At 50.7% G+C, this 26500-nt stretch overlaps 2 protein-coding genes across 10 annotated transcripts in view; one reads left to right on the top strand and one right to left on the bottom strand.

The window, feature by feature from the left end:
• The window catches only part of CLEC16A (C-type lectin domain containing 16A), a 250398-nt gene extending 239493 nt beyond the window's left edge, over window positions 1-10905 (bottom strand). For 3 of the 6 annotated variants that reach the window (XM_064295579.1, XM_064295578.1, XM_010597308.3), the window contains exon 1: window positions 10634-10904. In XM_064295579.1, the coding sequence (XP_064151649.1) occupies window positions 10634-10713 (80 nt within the window). In that variant the 5' untranslated portion in view covers window positions 10714-10904. Of the gene's footprint in view, window positions 1-10633 lie in introns of all 6 variants that reach the window. The other 3 variants (XM_064295577.1, XM_064295581.1, XM_023557369.2) reach the window with 3 other exon arrangements.
• A 2394-nt stretch (window positions 10906-13299) lies between these two features.
• DEXI (Dexi homolog) lies at window positions 13300-24771 on the top strand. Of its 4 annotated transcripts, none has more exons than XM_064295576.1 (2): window positions 13300-14119; window positions 24085-24771. In XM_064295576.1, the coding sequence occupies exon 1, from the start codon at window positions 13681-13683 to the stop codon at window positions 13966-13968; it is 288 nt and encodes a 95-aa protein (XP_064151646.1). In that variant the 5' UTR covers window positions 13300-13680; the 3' UTR covers window positions 13969-14119; window positions 24085-24771. The 4 variants fall into 4 exon arrangements, 2 of the variants coding, with proteins under 2 accessions (XP_064151646.1, XP_010595613.2); XR_010323628.1 differs by having other exon boundaries at window positions 13968-14141; XR_002787588.2 differs by having other exon boundaries at window positions 13968-21707.
• Window positions 24772-26500: the final 1729 nt, after the last annotated feature.

Below are 26500 nucleotides of genomic sequence, written 5' to 3'. Positions count from 1 at the left end.
TGCCTTGGAAGAAAGGCCTGTTGATCTACTTCCGAAAAATCAGCTAACAAAAACCCTATGGAGCACAGTTGTATTCTGACACACATAGGGTTGCCGAAAGTCGGAAATGACACCTCGGCAACTGTTCTTTTTTTTTAAAGTCCTCCAACTTCTTTCCTTCTGCTTTTTCAGTATTATATTAGCTACTCTTGGCCCTTTGCATTTCCATATAAATTTAAAAATCATCCTGTCAATTTCCACAAAAATACCTGCTGATATTTCCTTTGCGATTACTCTAAATCTATAGCTACATTTGGAAAGAACAGACGTCTTTACAATATTTACATTTCTTTCAGTGCTTGCTGGGTAGAGGTCATGCACATCTTTGGCTGGATTTATTCCTAGGTATTTGATGTTTCTGATGTTATTGTAAATGGTATTGTGTGGAATACTTACTTTCTAAATGGTTGTTGCTAATACACAGAAATACACACTGGAGCCCGGCTACCACCACTGACTGTTCTGACCAGGGACACAATAGAAGGTCCTGGTTAGAATGAGAGAAAAAATGTAGAACAAAACTCATAATCATAAAAAAACCCAGACTTACTGGACTGGCAGAGACTAGTGTAACCCCCGAGACTACTGCCCTAAAGTACCTTTTTAACTTGGAACTGAAGCCACTCCCAGAGGTCACCTTTCAGCTAAATAAGAGATTGGCCAATAAAATAAACAACTCCTGTGAAGAATACGCTCCTTTAAACAATTACAGTATAGGAAACGAAACAGCCAACATTTACCCCAAGCAAAGATGAGAAGGCAAGGAGGGGCAGGGAAACTGGATGGATGGAAACAGGGCAGGCGGGGTGGAAATGGTGAGAGTGTTGACATATTGCAGGAATGTAACCAGTGTCACTGAACAGTCTGTGTATAAATTGTTGAACGGAAATCTTAATTTGCTGTGTAAACTTCCACCTAAAACACAATATTTAAAAAAAGGAAAGAAATACACTCTGGATTTCAAGCTCTAAGATGATGATACCTGAGTCTTGTTCATCTTTTTGTCCACACAATGCCTAGCATACTATATTAAGGTAATATTTTAGGGCGAGACCATCAATGTATGTTTGCTTACATGTATTTAAAAAAAAACAGCTGAATGGATTAAGATTTAATCTTTTGATGCGGCATCTAATTCCAGAGCTTTGAAAGACCAAGTGATTCAACCACCTCAGAGACACAAACATAACTCAATAACTGTATGATGAAAGTAACACTCATTTTATAAAGGTTGGAAACTTTCAAAAAATAAAGAAAATGGCAATTGTCAATCAGGCCACTGCCCAGAGATGACCACTTTTGGAGTTGTGATGTGTTTCCCTGGTCTTTTTCCTTCCTGTTTTTACATACCCATTGCTAAGCAGCGACTCTAAAGGACAGAGAACGGCTCCATAGCATTTCCAAGGCTGTAATCTCTACGGAAGCAGATTGTCACAGCTTCCCCCCATGGGGCAGCTCGTGGGTTTAAATCGCCAACCTTTTGGTTAGCAGCCAAGTGCTTAGCCACTGCACCACCAGGCTCCTGCTTTTATGTAGTGGAGCTCATGCTGAAACACCTGTAACTGCATATAGTAAGCCACTGAAGAGAAGCTCAGCAGCTACGTACTCTCCTGCTGGCATTAAGGTCCCTGATTGTTTACGATGGTCAACAATGCCACCATGACTATCTTTGCGTACAAAGCTGTGTCTCCGTCTCAGGTATGGTAAGTTCCCGAGGACAGAGTGATTACCTTGGGCATACAGTCAACTACAGAAATTAAGATTTTGATTACATTTTCCCTTACAACGATAACAACTGTTAAATTAATAACGTTTTCTTCCAAAGTCTGTGTGTGTATATTTTTATCATCATCATCATAAAAGCAAGTTGTCAGGCTCTGTTGTGAGTGCTTCTAGTGGAGTCGCTCATTTCACCCTCGACAACCCTGTGGGCTGGTACTCTGGGAGGCTAGCTGGCCTGCCCAAGGTCCCAGCATAGCGGGGGTGGAGCCAGCATTAGAACCCAGGCAGTCCAACTCCGGACCTTTCAACCACTATACTAGAGAAAACGCAAACAACGACAGAAGTAGCACTTTTATTACTAAGCATTTACACGAAGTTATGAATGCCAAACATACAAGAAAACCAAATCGATAAATATACTAAAACCCAACCCCACCCCAAAAGCATGATAATATTTATCAGATCTCAAGTCCTTATACCTCATCCATACTCCATTTCTTTAAAGAGCCAGCATTAGGTTCACTATGAGTTGGAATTCACTTGAGGGCAATGGGTCAATGGGTAACATAAGTGCTGCAGGAGAGTCCCAGTTGAGACCCTTGCACATTGGTAAACTTCACACTGACAATGATCTTAAGAGTTTGAAATGCCTAGAGACTGACAAACCGCAACCTATTGCCAACCTACAGCCAACACCCGAGGGACTCACCACCAAGGTCTCCGGACTGTAAACAAACCTGGCCTCGACAGACCCTGCTTTCTCAAGAGAGCGCTTATTTCACAAGTGAAAACTTTAGTCATCAACCCTCACACCCTGCAGAAATCAGCAATCACGTCCATTTCAGGAACAGACATACTAAGTTCATCTTAATGACTGCATTTTCAGAAAACAGCTCCAACTTTTATGACGTGTATAATAATACGCCTCTTGTTGTTGTTAGGTGCCCTCGAGTCGGTTCCAGCTCACAGCGACCCCAGGTACCACAGAACAAAACATGCCTCTTAGGGTGCTTCTCCTGGAAGATCCTGAAGCTTATCTGCAAGCCAGAACTCGAGAAAGAATAACTACAGTGATGGAGGCAGGACTAGAAATCCGTCCCACCACACACACACCTCCAAGTAACACTGTCCCAGGTGTGGGGGTAGGGAGAGGTGGGGACACGGAGCCTGTCTGCTGGGCCTGCTCAGCACCAGGTGTCCCCAAAGAGCCCCACCCTGGGCCTTGAAAATCTCCCTCTGGTCAGCATCCAGCCAGCAGAACAAGCCCCACCCAGGGTAGAATCAGGCTGGGAGATTAGGGAAAGGTGTTCATAGGTGTTGCTTCTGCTGATGAATTACCCCCCAAAAATGTCAAACTGGGCCAGCGAGTGAGATGAGGACTGGGAGGACTGGGAGCCAGCAATCACCATGAGGGTGTAGGCTGAACCTCCAGCAGGGCTTTCCACTCTAGAAGTCATGGCTCTGGCACAGGCGCTGTGACCAAACTGGCCACAAGAGCAAGCAGCTGTGGAGCAAAGGGCTGCCCAGAACTAGCCTCTCTCAGTCACTGCCTCATTGATCACTTGCTATGTATTCAAACTGAGGGAGACAGACAGACAGACACATAACAAAATAAGATGATCTCTGATGGCAAAAACTGCACTGAATAAAATCAATCAGGGTAACAGGGCAAGGTCTACTTCAAAGACGGTGGTCAGGGAAGGTTCTGGGGAGGTGTCACTTGAGCTGGGCCCTGCTCAGAATGGTGGCGGTGTTTCCCAATGTGCTGAGAGCAGACTCCCTGGGCCACCCCAGTCCCACTGAGCCAGAGGACGGCCTGGGTTTGCATTTTAACAGGCTACCCAGACTGCCCTGGCACACACTACAGTTGGAGAACCACTCATCTAGGGGAAGCATGTGCTAAACCAAAACTCTAACTCACTGTTACAACCATTCCAACTCTTGGCGACCCCATGTGTTACATGGTAGAACTGCTCCACAGGGTTTTCTTGGCTGTAATCTTTACAGAAGCAGATTGCCAGGTCTTCCTTCCACAGTGCTGCTGGGCAGGTTCAAACCACCAACCTTTAGGTTAATAGTCAAGTACAAACCATTTGTGCCACCCAGGGCCCTTTCATTGATCTAGGAGAAGTGTGTTCTAGGCAGAGGCAGTTGTTAGTGCAAAGACCCTAGCTAATAGTTTGCCACAAAATTGCCAGTGTGCTCGAATACCGTGAACAGAGAGAGAGGGTGGACGTAGGGGCCAGGCCATGCAGGGCCTTGTTGGCCAGAGAAAGTTGGTTGGATATTATTCCCAGTGCACGGGAAGCCAATGGAGACCTGAGGAGAGCTGATTTAAAATTTAAAAGAGCATTCTGGCTTCTGAATGGAGAATGGACGGAAGGGAGCAAAGGAAGAGGCAGGGAGGCCAGTTAGGAGGCTGCTCTCACCTGGCTCAGCTGTTTAAGTCACAAACAATAAGCGGTCTGTCCCTGCACTTGACTCAGACAGAGCTAGGCACAGGTCCACGTCTCACAAGAGCTTCCAACAGTGGGGAGCAAGCAACTGGTGAGCAGGGGAGTAGGAAGGATGTCCTTCTCATCAGGGTCCCCAGGCTCTTTAAGGTTTCTTGAGAAGGTTTACTGTGGTAGACATGGCTGGCTTCCTCCCCAGCATCCATCCCACCCTACCCGCACTGAGTGGAATTTGGATAGGGCTGACTCCACTCCCGGCTTCTAAGACAACCAAGTGGACAGTGTGGTGGGCTACGGATATTTTGTTGTTGTTAGCTACCGTCCAGTTGGCCCCAACTCACGGCAATCCCATGGATGACCCCATGTTGACAGAGTAGAACTGTTCCATAAGGTTTTCTTGGCTTTTCTCCCATGGAGCTGCTGGGTGGGTTTAACTGTCAACCTTCAGGTTGGCAGGGGATTGTGGACCGCTTATGCCACCTGCGCTTTTAGGCGTATATTTTATAGCCACAAAAAAGCCAACCTGAGGGCAAAGGACTCACACAGAGGAGGGCAGAGCAAAAGAACACGAGAACTGGAGCTGGTGCCCCAATCAACCCCTACTTGAACCCTGCAAACTTATAGGCTTTTCTGTAACATGAAGCAGGAAATTCCCTTAACCAAGCCAGTGCCAACTGTTTGAGTCAGTCTATTATTTGAACTAAAAACATCTTGACGCTTACACTAAACAGAAGCCAAAAGTCTAGATAGAAAACTCTTAAAGCAGAAAAAGTCAAATGATAAGGAAGAAGAGGCCAAAGAGAACAATTATTCCAGAAAACCTAAGATAATGAAAACTCCCACAATTGAGGAAAACACTCAGTTTTGAGCTTCCTCACAGCCAACACAGAGGACTCTGTAATGGCTACACAGCTCCCCTGCTGCCTAATAAGAGGAAGGAGACCCGCCGGTCAGGAGGCAGGGGCTTCTTCCTCGTTCTGAGAAAGGGTTGGAGTGGGGTGGGATAAGGATGTCACATACTTAGGTCTTTATTTGAAAGATATAATGGCCAAAGTCCATAAAAGGTCTTCCAGCAAACCTAGATAAAAGCCCAAAACAGGACAGTTAGGCTGAAATTATATAAGGGCATTCGTGAGGAACCCTGACCAGCTTCCTGGGAACCTGACTTAATGTTGGGATAAAGCATGAAAAACCTACAGGACTCAAAGCTAGGCCACTCTTTGGCAATGAGAAGATAATATAATAATATGTTAATTGTATGCATGGAACTTAGAGTACAAGAGAAGTTAGAGAAGCAAGCTTGGACTATGGCTGGCTATACCAGAACTCACCACCAGGCAGCAGCAGCCTCCTGAGTGGGTGCCCCACCTCCAGTCTGGCCTCCTCCAAACTTTAGCCGACCACAGCACTCCTCTGGTTAAAAACCTTCCATAGCTCCGTGTCATTCTCAGCCTAAGTCCAAATTCCTTAACATGATTTGCAAGGCCCAGCGGGCCCTGGCCTCTGGAGGCCTCTCCTGCCTCCTCACTCCACTCCCTATCCTATACCCCCTCACCCTGTGCACACGCCCTTACTCCATGACCCAGTCTTCCCGAGGACCCTGTTCTCTGCACACCACCCCCCACCCCAGGCTTTCTCAGATGTTCTCTCCTCTGCCTGAAATATCTTCCCTCCTGCCCTGTCCCCTTATGGCCAGATAACAACTACTCATCCTTTAGGTCTCCAACTACATGGCTGCCTACCTACCAAGGACGTTCCTGACCCCCTAGCCTGGGTTAAAGGACCCACCTAGGTACTCCCTAACCAGATGGGTAAGAACAGAGTCTGGAGCTTTTTGAAGTAATATAAGAACTTGGACATGGCATAGTTGCTGCCTGGGACCATTATAAGTGGTGCTGGGAGTGTGATACGGTGAATATTATAGTTTAAGAAAACGTATCTGACAATATTGTACCCCAAGTTCTAAAGATACCAGTGCTACCTTAGCCAAAAGTTGACTATACCAAGAGTAGTGAGCATCTGAAGTCCCTAGGTGGTACAAACAGTCAAGCACCCTGCTATTAACCAAAAGGTTGGTGATTCAAATTCACCCAGAGGTGCCTCGGAAGAAAGGCCTGGTGATCTACGTCCAAAAGATCACAGCCACTGAAAACCCTTCGGAGTGTACACCACACTCTACAGCACATGGGGTCACCATGAGTCGGAATCATGGATCCACGGTTTTGGTTTTGGTGAGCATCTGCCTGCTAGGTATATATCCTCTACCTTTTTTGGGTAATAACCCCGGATTTTCCTATGGGAACCACTCCCCTTTCCCATTCTCTTTCCACTAGCTTGTGTGAGGTTCATCCCACCCCCATGGCTCCAGGGAAGGGAGTATAAATCTGGCTTGGCCAGTCAGGGTACCCCAGCCTCTGGCCACAGTGATTAGCTCAGGGATGGGCATAAGACCCCAGACTGGTCCTCAATTCTGGCCTTCTGTTAGCAGTATTTTAAAAAGCTCTCTTTCTCCCAGGGATTGCTAAACTGATTGTGATGTAAGCCTGGAGCCTGCCTTAGAATGACACCAATAAGAAGCAGAGCTGAAAGATGAAAAGAGGAAGTGTCCTGACAACTGACATCTGGATCCGGCCATGGCTTGGCCATGATAGACCATTCAGTGACAGGAGTAAATAAATTCCATTTGGGTTAAGGCAATTTGAGTTGGGTTTCTGCCAAATGCAACCAAGAATCTTGACCCCCACACAAAGGTGACCAGAACAAAGGCAACAACATAACAAGAGAAAAGTTCTATCAGTTTGTGGACTGGCAGTTCCTGGTAAAGGTGATGTTCTAGTAGCATTCAGATGACTCCATTGGTAAAGGTTCTGCTCAATGGTTGGCATGCATCAGGAAATGTCATACCCTCGCCATTCACTAACCTGGACAATAAACTACCTGTGATACATGGCAAATTACCGCTTGACTATTTCAATCCTTCTCAGCTAAATCACTACCTCAATTCAGCAGACAAAGAACACAGGTACAGATTTCCATCGTTCAGCAAAAGTGAAACCCTGTCTAACAGGAAGATTCCTTCATTGTTCTTTCCAGTTTGCAAGCTGGGAATGTGATGAAGAATGCTGTGGTTAAAAAACATTTCCAACTCTATACTATCATCTCAATTCTCCTGCAAATATCAAACTGTTCTAAAAAATAAAGTCTACTTTTAAAAAAAGGTTCCCAGGTGTTCTAACACCATGCAAAAAATATATATATATATGTGTGTGTATATATATATATATAAATAATTGCCATTTCTAAATTATTTTAAATATCCTGACTTCTCCTCCCTACCCACACTGCCCTATGTCAAGGCCTGTCACTTGCCACCTGTATGCTGTCGAGTCAATTCCAACTCAGGGCAATCCTATATGACAGAGTAGAACTGCCCTATAGGGTTTCTCAGGCTGTAAGCTTTATGGGAACAGATTGCCAGATCTTTCTCCTGTGGAGCGGCTGGTGGGTTCTAACCACAAATCTTCTAGCTAGCAGCCGAGTGCTTAGCCAATGCACCACCAGGGCTCCTCTGTCATTGGTAGGGTCACCAATTTGTCCCGGCTTGCCCAGGGCTCTCTCAGTTTTAGCCCTGAAAACTGAGAAACCCCTCAGGCCCAGGTAAACCGGGAGTGTTGGTCACTCCACATGTCAGATAACGCCCAAGGCAGGTTCAACCTCCAGCCTTGTTTCCCACAACTGCCTGCCTCCACCTTGACACTCCTACAAAACCAAGGGTCCAGGTTACAGTATTTCACCCCAGCGCCACATGGTAACTCCTAGGGCTCTTGAAGACTCCCGCTCTGGTTTTGGCTCCTCCGGAAATTTCCAAGAACCTTGGGACTCCGGCAATGCCAGCACTTGTCACACTGCACGGCCCTTGTCTCTATGGCTGTCTCCCCCACCAGCCTCATGTGAGCTCCCTGCGGAATGAGCTGTTCTGTACTCACGGCCCAAGATGCTTACTATCAGAGTCACACAAAGAGTACCACAAGCCTTGGGGTAGAAACTCAGCTGGCATGGCACTCTTTTCCAAATCACCCTGTGGCCTTCTAAGCCCCGCTCCAATACGCAAATGGCCATATTCTTTAGGTTGTAACATGGATTAAGCGAATCTGCCTGATCCATGCCAAGCAGTTCCGGTTTCCAAAAAAGCACCCGACAGACTCATGACCTAAACAATTAACCTGAGCAGTTCCCAAGATACTTCAAAGGAACCTGAAAACCTTTACCATTCCTTGGCTGGCTGGCAAGGATGCCAACTGGTAGGGAGACTCAGCCAAGTCAGAAGTCTCCCCAAATTGATTTATGGGGAAATTTTATTCAGAAACACAGTGTAATGAGTGCAAGCTCTGGAGTCAGACTACCTTGGTTCAAATCCTGTTTCTGTCGCTTTTCAGTTGTTGCCACCTTGAGGCAAGTGACTTAAACTCTTTGAGCCTTAGTTTCTGTATCTATAAAGTGGAAATAAAAATAATTCCTATAACTCACAGTGTTGTAAGGACTAAAGGAGATAACACACAAGAAGTCCTCACCAAGTACCTGGCAGAGAACAGACCATTAAATAAATACTAAAATAATTAAGAGGGCTAAAGTCTGGCAGAGCTAGGTGAGAGCCTGAAGGTTCCTGGGTGCTGGCAGGAGGCTGTGCCTTCTCTAGATTACCACCCTTCCCTTCTCAGCCACATCCACCCACCCTGTAAATTCCTCAAATCCTTCAGCCTCTCCCTGAAATCCTCCAGCCTCCCCCTTCACCATCCAGCTGCCCTCACATTTAAGATTCCTGATTCCCTGCCCACTCCCTTTCCCTCACTACCCACAAAACTATCCCTCACCACACAATGAGCCCCCCTGCCCCACTGTTTGAGACTCACAGACATGTATTAATGTCTGTTCCATGCTAGAAAGGGCACAGCTGAGAATCTCAGTCTCTCCCCTCAATGAGAAGTCTCTCACCCAATTCCCCTCCTACCAGTCCCTTTCCACGGCCTCCTGTCTTCCTCCTATTGTTGCCCCTCCAACCCTCTTCCTTTTCCATTAGTAACTCTGGGAGCTCCCTTTGGACACCTGACTATTTCGTACCACCCAGGGTTTGCCTACTCCCAGTCAACCCCTTACTTCTCCCCCGCCACACACACATTTTCCTCCCCAGAGTCACTCCCTCCTCAAAGGTCTCTATGTTCCATCACACCCCTCCTCCAAATCCTGGGTCTCTGCCTGCCTGCTCTGTGCTTCTTCCCAACTCAATCATTTGTTTGTTCACTCATTTTTTCATTTTTTAGGTATTCATTAAGTTCCTACTATGTGCCAGGCATACCGTGCTGGATGCTGGGAATACAGCTGTGAACCAAACAAGCAGGAGACAGAAAAGAAGTAAAAATAAACAGGGTAATTGCAAATAGTAGAAGTACAATGAAAAGAATCCAGAGAAAGATCTGATGGAAACGGACTGGGTCGGGGGTGAATTTTAGGTAGGGTGATCTGGGAAGGGCTTGCCAAGCTAATGAACACAGCTACCACTATTGGTCACCTACTATGTGACAGTTCACTGCATGACATTACTGAGTCCTTGTATGAGGATCACGGTCACCATTTGTAGGTAGCGAATCTGAAGCTCAGAGAAGTGAAGTAATTTGCACAAGGTCACACAGCTATCAAGTGGTGGAGTCAGGACTGGAACAGAAATCTGACTGCAAAGCCAGTGTCTTCATACCTTGGCACTGCTGAATCCAAGAACCCTTTTGCCACCTGTCCTCTCCCAGAGCATTATTTCTGACGGTTCTCTTACCCTCCGCCCCCCAAAAATTGTTCTGTTTGCATTTAAACTACTGTCATTTATTGCACCCTTATAAGTTCTCCGAGGTTTACCTGCATTCTCTTATTCAAACCTCAAAACAACCCTAGGAAGAAGTGCTGTCACTATATCCATTTTACAATTGAGGGAACTAAGGCCTAGAGTCACACATGGAAAGTCGAACCCAGGTCTGTCCCACTCCAAGACTCTAGGCCTTTGACTCCTACACTATCCAGCCAAAGTACAACCCGAAGGAAGCTTGGTGCCCACTGTCTGTCCCGTCAAGAAAGAAGTCCGTGCCCATAAACTGAAAGCTCATCCCCTTACTTTACACGTGAGGAAACTGAGACCCTGAAATGCTAAGCAACTTGCCCAAGGTCACAAACAGGAACGACGGGGTCAGGGTTCGAACCCAGGCGCTCCGACTCCAAAGTGCTCGTTCGTAACCACCATACAGCCTTCCCCAGGCGCCCCTCTCCGCCCCACCTCCGCTCTTACACCTCACAGGGTCCCCGCCCCAGGACCATGCGCCTCCACCCCCGTACCCAGCCCCGCGGCCTCCCCCCTGTCCGCTCCCCAACACACTCACTTGAGGTGGTCCAAGGAATGGATGTTGCGGGAAGACTTGCCATGGCCCCCGCCCACCCAGCTCCGCGAGCGGCCAAACATGTCCGCGGCCCAGCCCCGACGTTTGCTTCACGGTCTCATGCCCGAGCGGCGGAGCAGCCTGGCGCCCGCGGGGCAGCTCAAGACGAGGAGGCAGAGGCGGGGGTGGTGGAGATACCGCCAACCACCTTCCTCCCCAGCCCACAACCCCGTACTGACATTCAGCCGGAACCGGCCGTTCGGCCGCTGCGCTTTACGGCTGCCGCCGCAAAGAACACTGGGAAATGCAGTACTCCCGCGAGGCCTCCGACGACGGGACTCTGTGAACGGACTACAAGGACCGGCGCGCATCATGGATCAGCAGGCCCGCGACCCTCGTAAAGGGGCGGGGCGACAGGAGGCGAAGCCGCGGTATCGTCAGAGTGGGTGGGAATAAGAGGCCTATGGGCGGAGCCTTGAGAAGGGCACTGGTGGGGATAGTGGCGATGTTGATGATAAAAAAAAAAAAAAAAATTTTTTTTTTTTTGGGGATCGGGGCGGGAGCGGGGATGCTGCTGGGCTGCCAGAAGCTGTCGGGTGCGAGAAACGCGCCTGAAACCCGGCACAAAGTAGGCGTCTAATAGCTAGTGTTGAGGTAGCTCGCCGGCCGCCGCTTCTCAATGCCATCGTCTCTTGTGTTTTGCAGATAACGGGGAACGGAGACCAACTGCCGCAAACTAGTGTCGGCGTGTGTGCAATTATAAAAGCAACCACCCACCCAAACCCAGTGCCGTCGAGTCGATTCCGACTCATAGCAACCCACTATGAACAATTATCAGCTTTATGATAAGAATAAGAATAGCTATTGCAGGAAGTATACTAGGCACCCCTGTACTAAACTCTTTACATATGTTTAGTTACTTAGCTTTCACAACAACCCTATGAAAAAAATTATTAATCTCATTTCACTGTCGAAGAAACTGAGTTACAGAGAGGTTTCCTTGCTCAAGGTCACGCAGTTAATAAGAGGCAGAACCAGAGTTCAAACTCAGGCATCCTTACTTTTACTGCCCAATAACCAAAACTGCACCAAATCTGTAATGGACTTATCTGTCCTCGTGGGCTTTTTCTTTTTCTACTTCAATTTTTTTTAATGTTTATTGAAAGGATTTCAAGCAACAGTGTACAAAATTGAACATCTTGTCCTTTCAGTGGATTTCTTTGGTCTGCACCCAAAATCCATGCCATTTCCCAAACTATCACATTAAAAAAAAAAAAAGAGCCAAGAATATGTATCTGAATTTCTCTTCTAGATTAGTAGTGGTAAGCTCCATGGAAGCAAAACTGCCCTGCTCACCATTCATTCATTCATTTTTACACCTCATAGTCAACAATAGTCAACAAAGGCCTACTCTCTTATTACCTGTACTAAGGAAATAACTGGGCCACGGGCCAATGTTTTCCCCAATGCCCAGTACGAGAGTTAGCACATAGTAGGTGTTCAACAAATACTGGCAGAATGATGAGTGAATGAATGAAGGTTTGTCCCACCTTTGGCAGTTACAGAAAAAGAGACCAATGGAGGGTTAATGGTTTGCCCCGTACTTCATTCAGAGGGGCGATGGGTGGGGGAAAGGGATGTTGAAGAAAGAGAAAGAAGGACAAGTTGTCCTGCAAACAGGCACAAGCCCAGCAGCTTTCAGGGTCTCTCCATTTCTCTGGGCTTCGGTTTCTCCATCTGTAAAAAAGAGTAACACACTACACCACCTTGCCTGGCCCAAATTAAACAATGCATGTAAAGCACTCAGCTCAGTGATGGCTGATATTTAAAGGGTTGTTGAACTGCTTTCGGAAGCGCTTTAGGTAAAATGCGCAACCGGCCCATGAGAAGGTGGAGGGGAGATTTACTTTTCTCTGTGTAATTCTTGGTTGTTTGCATGTTTAACCACGTGTATTACTACTGTTTTTAAACACGGTTTACAAAACAAAAAGCAACTCTTCTGGCTGGCCTGGCCTGCCTGGAAGTCTGTTTACCTAGGTGTTGAGACGTGCGGCCCCTCTGACGCAGAACCCCCAAACCTGCAGGCCTTCAATAGCCAGAATTTGGAGAGGGGAGGGAGGCACTGATAGATCTTCCCCACCATGAAAAATCGGCGCTTTGGGATATACCCAAATTTTCACTGGAAATGTCTGTCGCTCCCATTGGCCCACCTCACCTCCTTTTTCACCTGGAGAAACTGAGTTCCAAAGAGGCGTAGCGCTATACCCCAGTTCAGCAAGGTGCAGAGAAAGCCTGTGGCTTCTTTTAGATTTTGTAGCCTTAGGGTACGTCTAGGTTTGAATTGTGTTCAGTACCTTCTTCCTCTCTCTACTCCGTGGACTCAGAGAATTGAATTTGTGGTCGGGTTAGGGACCCGAAACAAGCAATCAACCCGGACACGAGCGACCGGAGGGGCGGAGCGAAGAAGTACCCGCCCCTAGACGGCTTGGGCCAATGAGCGCGGGCGTTGAGCGGACCAATGAGTGTGGGCAGGGGGAGGATAGGGGGCGGGCGGGCCAATGAGCTCCGGGCCGCGCTGGAGGCGGTGCTGGGAACGCGACCAGGAGGGCGACGCGGCGGCTGCAGCCATGGGCGCTGGGCCTGCGGGGGCGCGGAGGGGGCGCGCGGAAGAGCCGGGCGGGTCGCGAGAGGCGGCACCGGGGACTGGCCCTCGACGCTGAGCCGCGGTGGGTCCCCGCCGCCGCTGAGAGGGCCTGTGAGCGTGAGCGGGGCGCATCGGCGAAGCCGGGCAGCTGCCGGCCACTTCGGGGTCCGCCAGGCAGTCGGGAGAGTCGTGTGGCGTCTGTGGGGGCACCGCCCGGCACGTCTCGGGGCCGGTCCGCAGCGGCCGCCGCGCAGCCCCAGGGGACATAGCCGGGGCCCAGCGCTGCGTCCGTCGAGCCCCGGGACGCCCCTGGATGGCTGAGCTGCCCCCTCGCCAGCCGCTCGGGCGCCGCAGCGGCTGAGCTTGCGGGGATCGCCGGGCCGCCGCCGCCCTCGCCGCCCACTGCATGCCCGGCGCCCGGGTCGCGGCCCACCTGGACGCACTGGGCCCCCTGGCCCCCTACGTGCCGCCGCCGCTGCTGCCCTCTATGTTCTACGTGGGCTTGTTCTTCGTCAACGTGCTGATCCTGTACTACGCCTTCCTCATGGAGTACATCGTTCTCAACGTGGGCCTCGTCTTCCTCCCCGAGGACATGGACCAGGCGCTCGTGGACCTCGGCGTGCTCTCGGACCCCGGCTCGGGCCTCTACGACGCAGACTCGGAGTTCGACGTCTTGGATGGGTACTTGGAGTAGGGCCCTGGCTGCCGTTTCCCCCGCCCACCACGACCCATCACCCTCGACCCCGCACCAGCCGCCCAGATCATGCCGCCGCCACCGTTGGGGGGCACCGTCTGGCTGGGGATGGGATCCCCCAAGGCGAGGTCCTTCCGGGCCTCCGAGGCCTGTAAGTGCCCTGGCTGCTCGAGGTGAGGGCGGTTTGGGACGTTGGTGGCAGAGAGGGAGGCATGGCCAGGCCGGACACACACCCTTCCCCCAGACTTCTGACACCTCCGCCCACTTCCTCCAGATCTGCCGACGCCAGGAATGGTGGGACCCCTGTTAGACCCTTAATTGGGGCTCAAAATTCTCCCTTAGCAAAGGTGACAGCTGTTGAGTGGGGGAGGGGGAGGCAGGGCCTAAATGGTGTTGCGGGAACCCATGGGACCTACCACCACAGCAGTGTGGAAAAAGCCTTGCACCCAAATCCATTTGAGGCAGAGCTGTCAGCTCCTCCCCCCATCCTTAGCCTGGCTTGATGGTGACCTTGGCCTTCTGGGGATTCTCACTAGTCCTGGGAGGATAAAGATTTGGGGTGTCAGAAATAGGGAGCCAGCCTTTGTAGTGTGACCCCTCGGGGGACTGGGTCAGGACTCGGTGCAGGGGCCCCAGGCGGAAGCTGGGAGAGGAGCAACCTCATTCAGCAAAGAACCCGCACTTCCTTTTGGCTTTGCTCTGCTGCAGTTTTTGGAGTCGGGTTTCAGGGTGCCCCAGCTCTGCAGCTCTGGTCTGCAGGGGCTGCCAGGTTTGCAGGCTGCCTTCATGGAGCAGACACGCTGGGGGTGGGGCTGGCGCTGACGTTGCCTGCAGTGTTTACAAGGCCTCAGGAGCTCTTGGGTCACCAGGAGAAGGGACTACAGGACTGCTGCACTGAGGTCCTGCCTCTGGGGTAAGACCAGCCCTACCTTGTGTGTTAGAAATGGGGAAATAAAGGTCCAGGGAGGAGAAAGAGTTGGCCAACGTCAACAGCAAGGCAGAAAGGAAGCTGCCCTGGGAGAGAGAGAGACAGGCAGGCAGGCGGGTGGCTACCAGGTTCGGTTAGGGTTTGCCGGGCAGGCATAGCTCCTTGGCCAAACCCGTTGGTTGGAGGGTGCTTGTGTATCACTGGGCACATGTCACTGGGCACAGGGCCTTGAATGGCAATGGAGGGTGAGGATGAGGTGGCATTCAGGGACCCCTTTTAGGAAACAGACAGTAATGCCACTCACCCAGAGCAGGCCGAGTTTACCCTTCTCCTCTGTCACCCATCTTTGCCAAAATGACCATAGTCAAAGGGTGATGCAGGGGAGGGCAGGACCTGCTGGAGCAGTGCTGGGGGCCAGGGATGTCCCTGAGCTAGACCTTAGGGAGAACCAGGTGCCAGGTAGAGTTTGTGCCAGGTGCTCTGTATACCTCTCTGCCTGCTTGCCTGCCTTCTGTCTGTCCGTCTAACCATCATCTGTGCATCCACCCACCAACCAATCTGCTCTTTATTGAACACATGTTCAGTGAGTGCCTGCTGTGCCTGGTGAGTGAATACAGTGAACAGGACAGACTCAGCCCCAGCCCCCTGGTGCTTGGTGAGGAAGACAAGCAGGTACTCAAAAAGAGATACTCAGAGATTTAAGAGCTGTGAAAGCATGTAAGAAGAATGCGAGCTCCAGCAAGGCAAGATCCCGCCCTCCATTATGTTCCCTGCTATTTCCTCAGCATTTAGGACAGCGCTTGGCATCTAGTAGATGCTCGATAAATATTTGCAAGTGCCTGAAACAGAAGACTAGCAATGGGGTGCTTTAGATAGAGGGTCAGGGAGGCTTTCTGAGGAGATGGCACATTTGAGCTGAGCCCTAAATTCGCAGAAGGAGCCAGACATGAAGATGCAGAAAAGGGTGACCCAGGCGGTCAGCAGGAACCGTGAGGGCCAAGACCCTGGGGTAGGAGAGGGTTGGCTGCTCCAGTGACTGAAAGGCTGCCAGCATGACTGGAGATGGTACCAGGGGACGCCAGCAGGGCCTGGGAGGCCATGGCTGAGAGCAATGGGAAGACATCAGGAGGCTTCAGGCAGGACATAACGTCATCTGGTTCACGTTTTTAAAGATGACAGTGGCTATGGGCAGACTGGCTGTAGGGGTAAGTGCAGAAGCAGAGAGGCCTGTTAAGAGACTGTTCATTTGTCCCAGCAGGAGGTGGCAGGCTTGGGTGAGGGCAAGGTCAGTAAAGATGGAGAAACATGGACAGGCCAAGAACACCTTTTGTAGATAGAACCTACAGGGTTGCTTACCACACTGGGTATTGATCGTATAACATCCCTGGTCCTGGGCCCTTTGCATATTACTCATTCAGTCATTGAACAAACGGTGTGCCTGCCTGCTCTTTCACCAGGCCCTGTGCTAGGTGCTGGAGATCCCAAGATGAATCCCTGCCCCAAAGCCAAGCGCTTGACTTTCATAGAGTATAACTTGGTGAAGAATGTCTTATTTTTATCTCTTTGTCACATCAACAGAAGCACTTCCCCTTCCAAATGAAAACATTGGCATATTCTGGACCAAAAACTGAAGCCCAAATGCTTTCACATACTTTGCAGCAAACACTGTTCACACAGAAACACCACAGAGTGTGTCTCAGGGACACCCTTGCAAAGCTCTCAAAGTGACAGGGCCTGACCTTGGGAAGTCAGGTGGCCTGTGGCTGCGGGAAAGACATGGAGCCTGGAGACCTGGTGGAGCCACACATAGCATTCCCTCTTCCCCACCCCCAAGTCCTGGAGGTGAGGGAGGGGTGGCTAGGAGCCAGGAGAAGCATGGGAGAAAGATCTGGAGATGATCTGAGGTACCTCCACACTTTCCGTCACTTTCCATAAGCCAGGGGACACCGGTGGTCAGTTCTCACTCATTCTCATGTGCTCCATAGGTTTCAATGGCTGATTTTTTGGAAGTGGATTGCCAGGCCTTTCTTCTGAGGTGCCTCTGGGTAGACTTGAACTTCCAACCTTCCAGTTAGCAGCTGAACACATTAACCGTTTGTACCAGCTAGGAACTCCCGATCAGATTACGTGGGCTCAAATCCCAGTGCTATCCGTGGCCTTGGGCGTACCACTTAACCTCCCTGTATTTCTGTTTACCTCTCTATAGAATCGAGCTCACTGAGTAACTGTGAGCATAAAACGAGAAATGCGTAAAGTGCTTTGACTTTCCTGTGGAGAGTAAGTGATACGTTGATATTAACCACTGGCATTAGCAATCAGACCTAGGGAAAGTGTACACTCAGGCTCTGTGAACGTGTATGCGTATGAATATATGTATATCATGCTGAGCAAAAGAGGCCCCACTGCCTGAGAGCCGCATAGATCCTGGTCTGGCTTCTCACTGGGCCTTCCCTGCCTGGGGACCCTCGAGAGGCCATTTCCACTGGCCTGTGGTCTCCAAAGGGCACCAGATGGGAAGCCTTGAAAAGCTGTGTGCTGCAGTTTTCTTAGAGTGTTAATTATCACCCAGGCACAGAGACTGGGGACTCAGGGCTTCTTCCCAGGAGATAGGGCTGGCCTGGGAGCGGAGGAGAGTCCTCCTGTACCAGCAGCTCCAATGCAGAGACAGCTCCCTGGATCGATTTGTCCCAGATACTAATGAGAGCAGCTGGTGCCTGCCAGCCCCCTTGGCACAGAGGGCGGCCCATGGGTCATTTCCATACAGCATGTTGGATGGGGCCGGAACAGAGAGAGGAGACTGTTATTGCCAGAGTCAGATAACCTGGCATAGCTCCAATAGGAACTAGGGGTAACCAAACTCTCGGTGTGTCCTGTTACAGGGTCTCCCAGGCTTGAGTCCTGTCCTGGCTGGGTTCCTGCCCTGGTCCCTCACCATGCCAATCTGCAGCCATGCTACCAGCACAACACCCAGGTTGGGCTTGTGCTGCCCTGCTCAGAAACCCAAACCTTCCGCGGGGATAATCAGAGGCATGGGAGATCCCATGGTCAGGGCAGCCTGTGGGGATGGATTGGGTCGGAGGTGAGGAAACAAGGCAGGAGGCTGTGGCTGTCATCCAGGCAAGAGACAGATGAAGGTGGCATGGGGAGGCAAGTACACCTAGAGGCCTGGCTGGACTCACCCGAAGGGCCTGGCCACAGGGTACTTCGGTACTGGCTGCCCCTTTGGAGAGGAGACCCTAGTACAGATCTCAAGACAGCCAGGGTGCCAGGGCCCCTCTTCGTTGGCCTTGAGTTATGAGGATGCAAACTGGAGGTTTCAGACAAGGGCAGGCAGGGCCTACACTGATCCCACATCACTCGTGGCATTCTGTTGTCATAGCTGAGGGCAGGGAAGAGAGAGTGCTGTGCGTGGCTCCGCCCCATCTCCAGCCCAGCGTCTTCAATCTGAAGCATCCCTGATCTGTCTTTATCATTCATGTCACATTTTGGGAGAGTATTTTGAAGAACATCTCAATTTGGGTTTGTCTGATGTTCACTCTTGAGATGAGATTCAGGAGGTGCATTCTTGGCAGGAGTGAGTATGTCCTCAGTATGTCACACTGAAAGGCACGTGGTGTCCGTCTGTCCCAGTGCTGGTGATACCCACTTTGACCACTTGGCTAAGGTGGTGTCTGCCAGGTCTCTCCACTATCAGGTTACTATCTTTCTTTATAGTTTATCCTTTAAGATTGAGTCCACTGGTTTTAGTGCCTCATTTTTTAAAAATCTTTTTTCTATGTGAATTTATTTTAAAAAGAATGTTTACATCACTGTAAAGGGCAAACCAGCATCACTTGGCATGAATACAAATAATTAGTACCAGAGTCGTTCACTTCTGGCCAAATACTAATGTTAGCTCGATACACAGGGCCTTCTACCCGCTCTGTCTTTGCTAAAAAGGGAGATTAGCAACTGCTAGGTGGCAGGACACACCAGCACCAAACTGGGACTTGCTACTGAAAGTAATCACGAGGCTTAAACAAGCAAGAGAATCACTGATGCTCCAGTGGTATTTAAGGCCATCTCCATGTGCCCCTAAGATTGTTTTTAGAGGCTTTGGAGTAAGATTTGGTTTAAATCCAGCTCCACCAAGATCTTGGGCAAGTGACTTCGTTCCCCAAGCCTCAGTTTCTTTCTCTGGAAAATGACGATAAGAGCTTATGCAAATTAGATGAGAGGGTGAAGGACTTCTAGTCAGTGGTGAGCAAATGACACTGGCTGCGTTAATGGTGTGTCAGCCCTAGAGGTGGCAGGAGCCCAGGAAGCCAGCAGCCTTTCCTTGGGCGCCCTGACTCTTCTCAGCCAATTATCAGGGAGGGTGTGTCTGTGTGGGTAGCCTTTGAAACAGCCCAAGGGCACGTGACCGTTGGTACCCTCACCCTGAAGTGCTGGACACCAGAGGGGTAAGGCATCATTTCTGGCATTCCTTCCTGGCAGGGAAGATTCCTGTGAGCAGCACCCTGGGAAGAGGCAGGGTGGAGCTCATTAGCTCCATTATATGGGGAGGGAAACAGGCTTGGGGAGGGTCAGTGACTTTCTCCAGATACCCAGCTATGAGGTGGCTGAGTAAGGCTACCCAGCCCCTGTCTTAGCGCTTCCCCCAGTGAGGTACCCCGTCGCAGGGGTTCCCGGAGGCTAGACATATAGCCACACTGAGTGCCACCGGCTCTTGACCCCTCTCAGAGGGAGAAACCAGCCCTGGGTATTTGGCTGGGAATAGTGGTTTTGTTTCCACTGTATTTTTAGGGTTGCCTTCTATTTATGACAAATAATACAGTTTTGTATGCATTATAGTGACATAAAGGTTTCTTTAAAAATTTTGGAATTTAAAAAAGGGCATTGATTTAAAATATTAAGTAAATGATAGTCCGGATGGCTCTTGGCCGTGGTAAGACTGATGGCTGGAGGCTAAGGCTGCCCTTCCTGAAGGCCTCTGGAGCCTTGGGCACTGGCCAGCTGGAGGTCCGTCCTAGACTGAGCATTTCCAAAAAACCAACACTGAGGAGCTTCAGCAGCGAACATATAAATCAGAATCCAGAGTTGAGAAATCGATCCTTGTTTTGCTATGACACTAGCTTCTACCAGGGACACACACTCCTGTAGAGACGGGCAGCTTCTCCGTCCTCATCCCCTGTCAGCTGCTGGGAGATGGCCAGACTACAGCTGTGCACTCAGCAGCTAGACCAGGCGGGGCACCAAGATCGTTGGAGACGAGCTGTCAGACACAGGGTGAAGCATGTCTGGGCAATGTTTTCCCGAAGCCACCTTACTTGGTTGTTAGGTACGTGGAGAAAGGTTTCTAGAAGGCAAGGTCTTGTGGGGAAGAAAAGTGCTGTTCTCCTCAGAAAGCCTGAGCGTGGAGAAGGGCTCTCTGCCTGGCCCTGGCCTCTGGCTTTGAGTAGAGGTGGAGGAGGAGGGGCGAGGCACTGGGGCAGGGTATTGCCAGGCACTCGACTGGCGCCAGTTCGTCCAACCCTCACCACAGCCCAATGAGGTAGGCCTTGTCCCCACTTTCAGATGAGGAGACTGAGGCCCAGAGAGATGAAGTGATCTGCCTGGGGTGGGGGGGCAGCTGAACGGCAGAATAGAATCCATCTCCAGCGTGTCCAGAGCAGCACCCCACCAGCCCCCGAGCTAGGCAACTGGTCCACAGAACTATCGAGCTGGGGCATGCTTCTTAAAATGAACCAAGTACCCAACTGTCATCCTGATGAGACAAACTGGAGACAGTCGGCTGCACCCTCTGTCCAGCTGGGGCGAGTGGCCTGGAACGGCCTGTAGAGAAACAGTTACAGTTTCAAAAAAAAAAAAAAAAAGGATGGCTAATAAATTAACTCTCAGCTCTAATGACATTAGGAAGCTCTGTGAAGCTGGTGCCTCCGAGTGGATAAGCTGTGCCTCCAAAGGCTTTTCCATGTGGGGCTTTTGATGCCTTGGAGGAAAGGGATGAACCTAAGGTGCAGAGAGGAGTTAAGGCTTCAGGGGCAGACTGCTGAGATTCAGATCTCAGCCCCGCCATGTGCCAGCTCTGTTTCCTTGCACAGCTTAACCTCTCTGAGCCTCCCCTGAAATGCAGGGATGATGGTCATGATGGCCTCACCTCTTAGGGCTGTTTTGGGTAGTACATGAGCTAAGATGTGAGTTAAAGCAGTTAGTACGATGTCGAGCATAAAGCAAGTGCTTGATAAATGTCAGCTGTCATCATGATTGTCATTTGGGGGTTTGCTGAGGCTGGATTTGCAAGCTGAGGAAATACGGAGGTTGACCTTTAACAGCCAAACAGGGTGGCAGAGATGAGAGGCGGAACTGTGTACCCTGACATCCTCAAGCCACAGATACAGAGACCTGGGGTCATGTCTGTCTTCAGCTTGCTGTGTGACTTCAGGCAGGTCGGTGCCCTCTCTGGGCCTCTTCATTGTCCATTGTGGAGTGAGTGGACGCACTTAGATCAGGGTTTCCCAAACCTCATACGACAACGTTTTACTGTATCTGCCTGTCACTCGAACTATTGTTTACATAGTTGTTTTCTTTAAATCAGCTCTCTTTTTAAAGTGAAATGGTTTGAAAAGAGGAAGTTTTGTATTACTACCAGAAATGGAAAGCTGGTATCACATGCCACGAATAAGAGGTGACCCTACAAATAAACACAGTGAACGGAAGTGCACTGTGAATCCCAGCCAGAGAAGTGCCTGCGGGCTCTGAGCCTGAGGCCAGCTCTCGCTCTGTCCACACAGGGATCAGAGGCCAGCGTGGGGAGACGTGCTCCAGCCAGGTGAGCGCCCATCTAAAGGGTTGATGCTGCTCATTTCCAAGGGCTGGGAAAGGGACGAGTCCCCACTGGGGGCTCTGTTCTCTAACACCGTCCATACACGTCTGAAATGGGCTCAGGTCCAATCCCCTGGCCCTGGGATCGCTGCAGTCAACGCCCATGAGGGTCCCTCAATTTTTGTGAATCTGAATAAATAATACTTCTCCAGGTTCCTGGACAGAGGTGTCTCAAGGGCACCCCTGCTGGCTCCCCATGGGAAATGCCAGGGGCTCCGTGGGGAGGGAGGCCTGCAGGAAGCAGCAGGATGGGAGGGAGCCTGCGATCACATAGGGGGTCAACTCTCTGATGCTCTGGCTACCACCCCCTCCTCCCCCTAACACCTGCCAGCCTCCAAGGGTGGATATTCTTGCCTGTGTTGTCAGTGGGAACCAAGAAGGTCTCTGAGCAGTGGAAGGATGCGTTGAATCTGTGGAGGACATGAGAAATGCAGCTGATGGGGCCCCTGCCTCCTACCCCCCACACCAAACCACAGAGGTTCCCCGAACCTGCCGTGCTACCCCCTCCCCAGAGAGCCCTGCATGTGCAGCGTTCACTGACTAGGCTCCATTGACAAATCATCCCGTGTTCCCTCCTGTTGTTGGATGCGTTACCTCCTGTCGAAGTTGCTCACTAGGTGGTGTGTCTCAAAGGCAGGGACTGCACTGTGCTCATCACCATGTGCCCTGTGCCCAGCTCAGAACCAGACACGAAGGAGATACAAGATTATGTAGTGTTTTAAAATCTTGACAAAGCCCGAATCAGAGCCTGGCTCTGTGTCATCTTCTGAGCTGAGCATCCTTAGACAAGTTACCCTGTCTGAACCTTAGCTTCTTCATCTGTGTAATGGCATCATAATTAACTCCTCGGGTTGCTGGGAGGATTATATGAAATAATCCGTGTGCTGCTCCGTCTTAGTCCAGAGCAGACGCTGAGACAAGGATTTGCATCCAAGTCATTTACTTGGGAGGTGACCCCAGGAAGCACTGTGAGGGGGACAGGGAAGTAACACAGAAAGGAAGGAGGCCAGTAAAGGGCGTGTTTTCTGAGTAGGTTACCACTGTAGCCCCTGGCGCTCAGTCCTGCTGGGGAACTCCGGGTGTAGATGTAGAATTATACCAGCTTGGGGAAGGGGCTGGGCTGTTGATCCACCACCTTCTTTCTGTCCATTGCCGAGGGCTGAGGGCTGCTGTGAGGCCACAGCTCCCCACATGCACCTGCACTTGCAGCCTGCCTTCCCTGCAGTGCCAGGCAGGCTAGAGAGGGCGAGGGAAGGGTGTGGGGCTAGGCGCTGTAGCCTTGGCTGCAGGCTAGTGGCACAGAGGAGGGCTCAGCAAGCGGTGGCTGCTCTGATGATGGCCATTCCCAGCACCAATTTTACCGGTCCAGTGCCATTTCTGCCACCTGCCCCTTGTGAAATGCCAGGCTAGTCACGTGACTTTGTGAGACTCAGCTTCTTGGCCTATAAAATGGGGGAGATGCGTGGTTCCTGATAGAAGCAGTTCTCTCCCCTGAGGTGGCCCTTGGTAATAGGGGCTTGGGCCAGGGACACTGCTAAACATCATGTAGTAGCCAGGACAGCCCCCTCACAACAAAGAGTTGTCCTATCCAGAATGTCGATAGCACCCCTGTCAAGCAACAATACCTGTGGTGGGTTTAACATAAAAGTTTCTATTCGATGCTTGAAGAAGTTTGCAGAAGGAATGGTCTGAGCCAACAAAGATGAAGCCCAGGGCCAGAGCAGGACTTGTAGGGGCCGTGAGGAGGGTAGGTTTGGGAACCTGAGAAGCTGCATACATGCAGGCATCCGCTGGACTCAGGGAAAGAAGGGAACAGAAATGAGGACCTGCCTAAGGGCCAGGCCCTGAGGAGGACGAGCCAACTGGGGCTGCTGAGCGGCTTGGTTCCGGCCAGAGCCTTCCAGTAGGCTTGGGAAGCATTTTCTGGGCAAGGTGGGAGGTGCTGCCAAGCCCCACCCACTACCCAGAGCTTGCAGAGCTGCCCGGAGCCTCAGGTCAGCCTCCTGCTCCAGCCCCAGCATTCTCCCTGTTCCTCCTTGGTAAATGGGACAGTCCTTCCCCTTCCCCTTCCCCGTGAAGCTAGCACCGGTTCTTCAGCCCAGAGCCTTTAGAAATGAGGCAAAGTCATTAAAAAGAGTTTTTAATAAATGTGGTTGGAAAACGCCCCCAGCTGGCATCCAGGGGAGCTGACAGTTCCCCAAATATGAGGGAGGAAGACTTCCCACCGTGCCCCTCCTAAAACTGCAGGACTGTTCGGATTGCCCCCAAAATGGTGGCAGAGCGAGGCCTCCGTGTCGGTAACTCCCCTTTCTCCTTCTCACTAGGCCTGCTCCCCTCAAAAGCTTCGTGCCAACAGAAAAGTTCCTGTGCAGACTCAGGAGAGCGGGAAGGAGACCCTGGGACTGAGGGCCGAGGGTACGAAGGCAAGGGCACTGACAGAAGGAGGCGGGCAGGGCCGTCCAAAGACCTCGCCAGCCTGCAGCATCACCCTCATAGCCTGGCCTTGGTATCCAACCTGTCACCGCTGCGATGGAGGTTACAGGAGCCTGACCAGAGTTTGCCTCCCTGCTCTCCACCCCCCAGCTGTACCTGCTTCCCCCACTTAACCTTCGAGAGGACACTGCAGAATGCAGACACGCGCACAAAGCGACTCACAGCGTCGTTTGATGCCCTTTGAGCCTTAAGCCTGGCTGGTTATGGTCCGAGGCTAGTCTTATTTTAGGTGTGGTAGCTGTTTCAGGAAGTGACTCAGAGCAAGAGGAGCATGCTGGCAGCTGAGGGTAGGGTCTTGATGTACTCATTTCAAGTTGCTTCTTCATCAGTCTGGCAGAGGTCTTTGGTCAGACTTTGGGACAGAATTGACACATCATGCCAGGGAGTGCTAAGATGCTTCTCTGGCCAGAGATATTTTTTCGAAATTGTGGGTGGCGTGAATACTCGACCTCGATAAGCCTGTAAAAGCAATACTTAGGAGGCTGACTTCTTTCAATTAAAACTGTATGCAACTCTGACTCCTGGGGCGCCTGCCTTTTTTTTCTTTGAAGTTTAGGAAAGGGGTCCTGAAACAGAACCTCATAGTTGACAAAGGGCAGGAGAGTCAGGGCCTCCCAGTATGGAAATCTGGCAGGGTTTGGAGAATTAGCTAAGTTGGGCTGGTGCGGGAATCCCAGACCACCTGCTTCCCTCCTGGCCTCTGCGAGCCTGACCAGCACCAGTGCAGTGCTGGGTGTGGTGGGAAAGGCCTGGACATCTGGTTGGAAACCAAGCAGAATCCCACAGAAGTGGAAAGTGTGGGATCCCCGCATGCTGGACACACAGCAGACCCCCTCATTAAATATGGTAGGCATATGTGAACAAGGGATGAAATGAACAAATGAGTGGAAATAGGTCAACTTGCCGTTTTCATGAAAAAATAATATTTCCCTCCAGTTTGCAAACAACACAACAAACAAGGCTGAAAAAAATGAAATCGTGATGGGGCTGGCAAGTGGGGCATGGGGTGGTGTCCTGTGTTTAATAGGGCAAACCTTCCTGAGGAGCTGTCCTTTCAGCTGAGTCCTGAAGGATGAGAGAAGTTGGCCATGTGGAGAGCTGCGAAGAACATCCAGGCAGAGGCAAGAATAAAACACAGATGTGATAATGACTGCTAACGCATACCGAGCTGTGTGCCAGGCTCTGTTCTCAATGTATTAGCTCACTGAATCTTCACATACCCCATGAAGAAGGTGCTGTGAGTATGCCCGTTTTACATATGGGAGACTGAGGCACAGAGAAGTAATTTGCACGAAGAAGTGGTAGAGCTAGGCACTGAGCCATCTGGCTCCAGAGTCTGGGCAGCTGACCTCTAGACTATGTTTTTTCTTGAGTATGAGGGGCTTAGCCCAGTGCCTGGCACATAGTAATAATAATCACTAATATTTATTAACTTCCTATATCCCTTGCACTATGATAAGTGCGTTACTCATTTAATAAATGGTAGTTTGTTGTACCATGGTGGCTTGCGTGTTGCTATGATGCTCGATGCTATGCCCACCAGTATTCCAAATAGCAGCAGGATCACCCATGGTGGACAAGTTTCAGCAGAGCTTCCAGATTAAGACAAGACTAGGAAGAAAGTGAAGTGGCAATCCCATCAAAAAATTAGCCAATGAAAACCCTGTGGATCACAACAGAATATCATCTGATACACTGCGGGGAGATGAGCACTCGAAATGTGTGTCTGTGGCTGCGACAATGGGCTCGAGTATACCACAGATCGTGAAGATGGTGCAGGACTGGTCGATGCTTTGTTCTATAGCACATGAAGCCCTCACAAGTCAGAGCCAACTCTACAGCAACTCACAACGACGACATCATTGAAAAAGTATTGCCGTTAATAATCGTAGCCTCTGGCCTCAGCTTAGTCCTCTCTGATAGACCCAAAGTAACGGGTACGGGAGCGCCTGCTCTCCTGGCTAGTGGCACGGGAGACTCGAGTCACAGCAAGCACAGCCTCAGAGAGTGCCTGGGTGCCCACGCAGATGTGGAGTCCAGGAGTACAGGGACACTGAGGAGTGACACCTGGGCTATTAAATCCAAGCCTGGGCTGTAACTCCTGATGCTCTTTGCAGCTGTGCCAAGGCAGAAGCACCCACCTATGCCAAGATTGCCAATGGGCAGGCAGGCCTAAACCCTTCTAATCCACCAGACCCCGACTGCCACTTCCTGGCACAGGAAGGGAGTTTGGGAAGCAGGCTGATC

Source organism: Loxodonta africana, chromosome 12, assembly GCF_030014295.1.
Source record: "Loxodonta africana isolate mLoxAfr1 chromosome 12, mLoxAfr1.hap2, whole genome shotgun sequence".
Classification (NCBI taxonomy): Eukaryota; Metazoa; Chordata; class Mammalia; order Proboscidea; family Elephantidae; genus Loxodonta; species Loxodonta africana.
The sequence above is the reverse complement of the archived record's forward strand: the minus strand, read 5'-3'. Positions and strand labels throughout refer to the sequence as shown.

What these genes read in the sequence shown, in the direction of transcription:
- DEXI (XM_010597311.3), top strand. Translation starts at nt 14,038, where the DNA reads ATGCCGCCGCCACCGTTGGGGGGCACCGTCTGGCTGGGGATGGGATCC. An exon ending in CTTCCGGGCCTCCGAGGCCT is followed by an intron (nt 14,120 to 24,084) that starts GTAAGTGCCCTG and finishes CCTTCTCACTAG; the next exon opens with GCCTGCTCCCCTCAAAAGCT.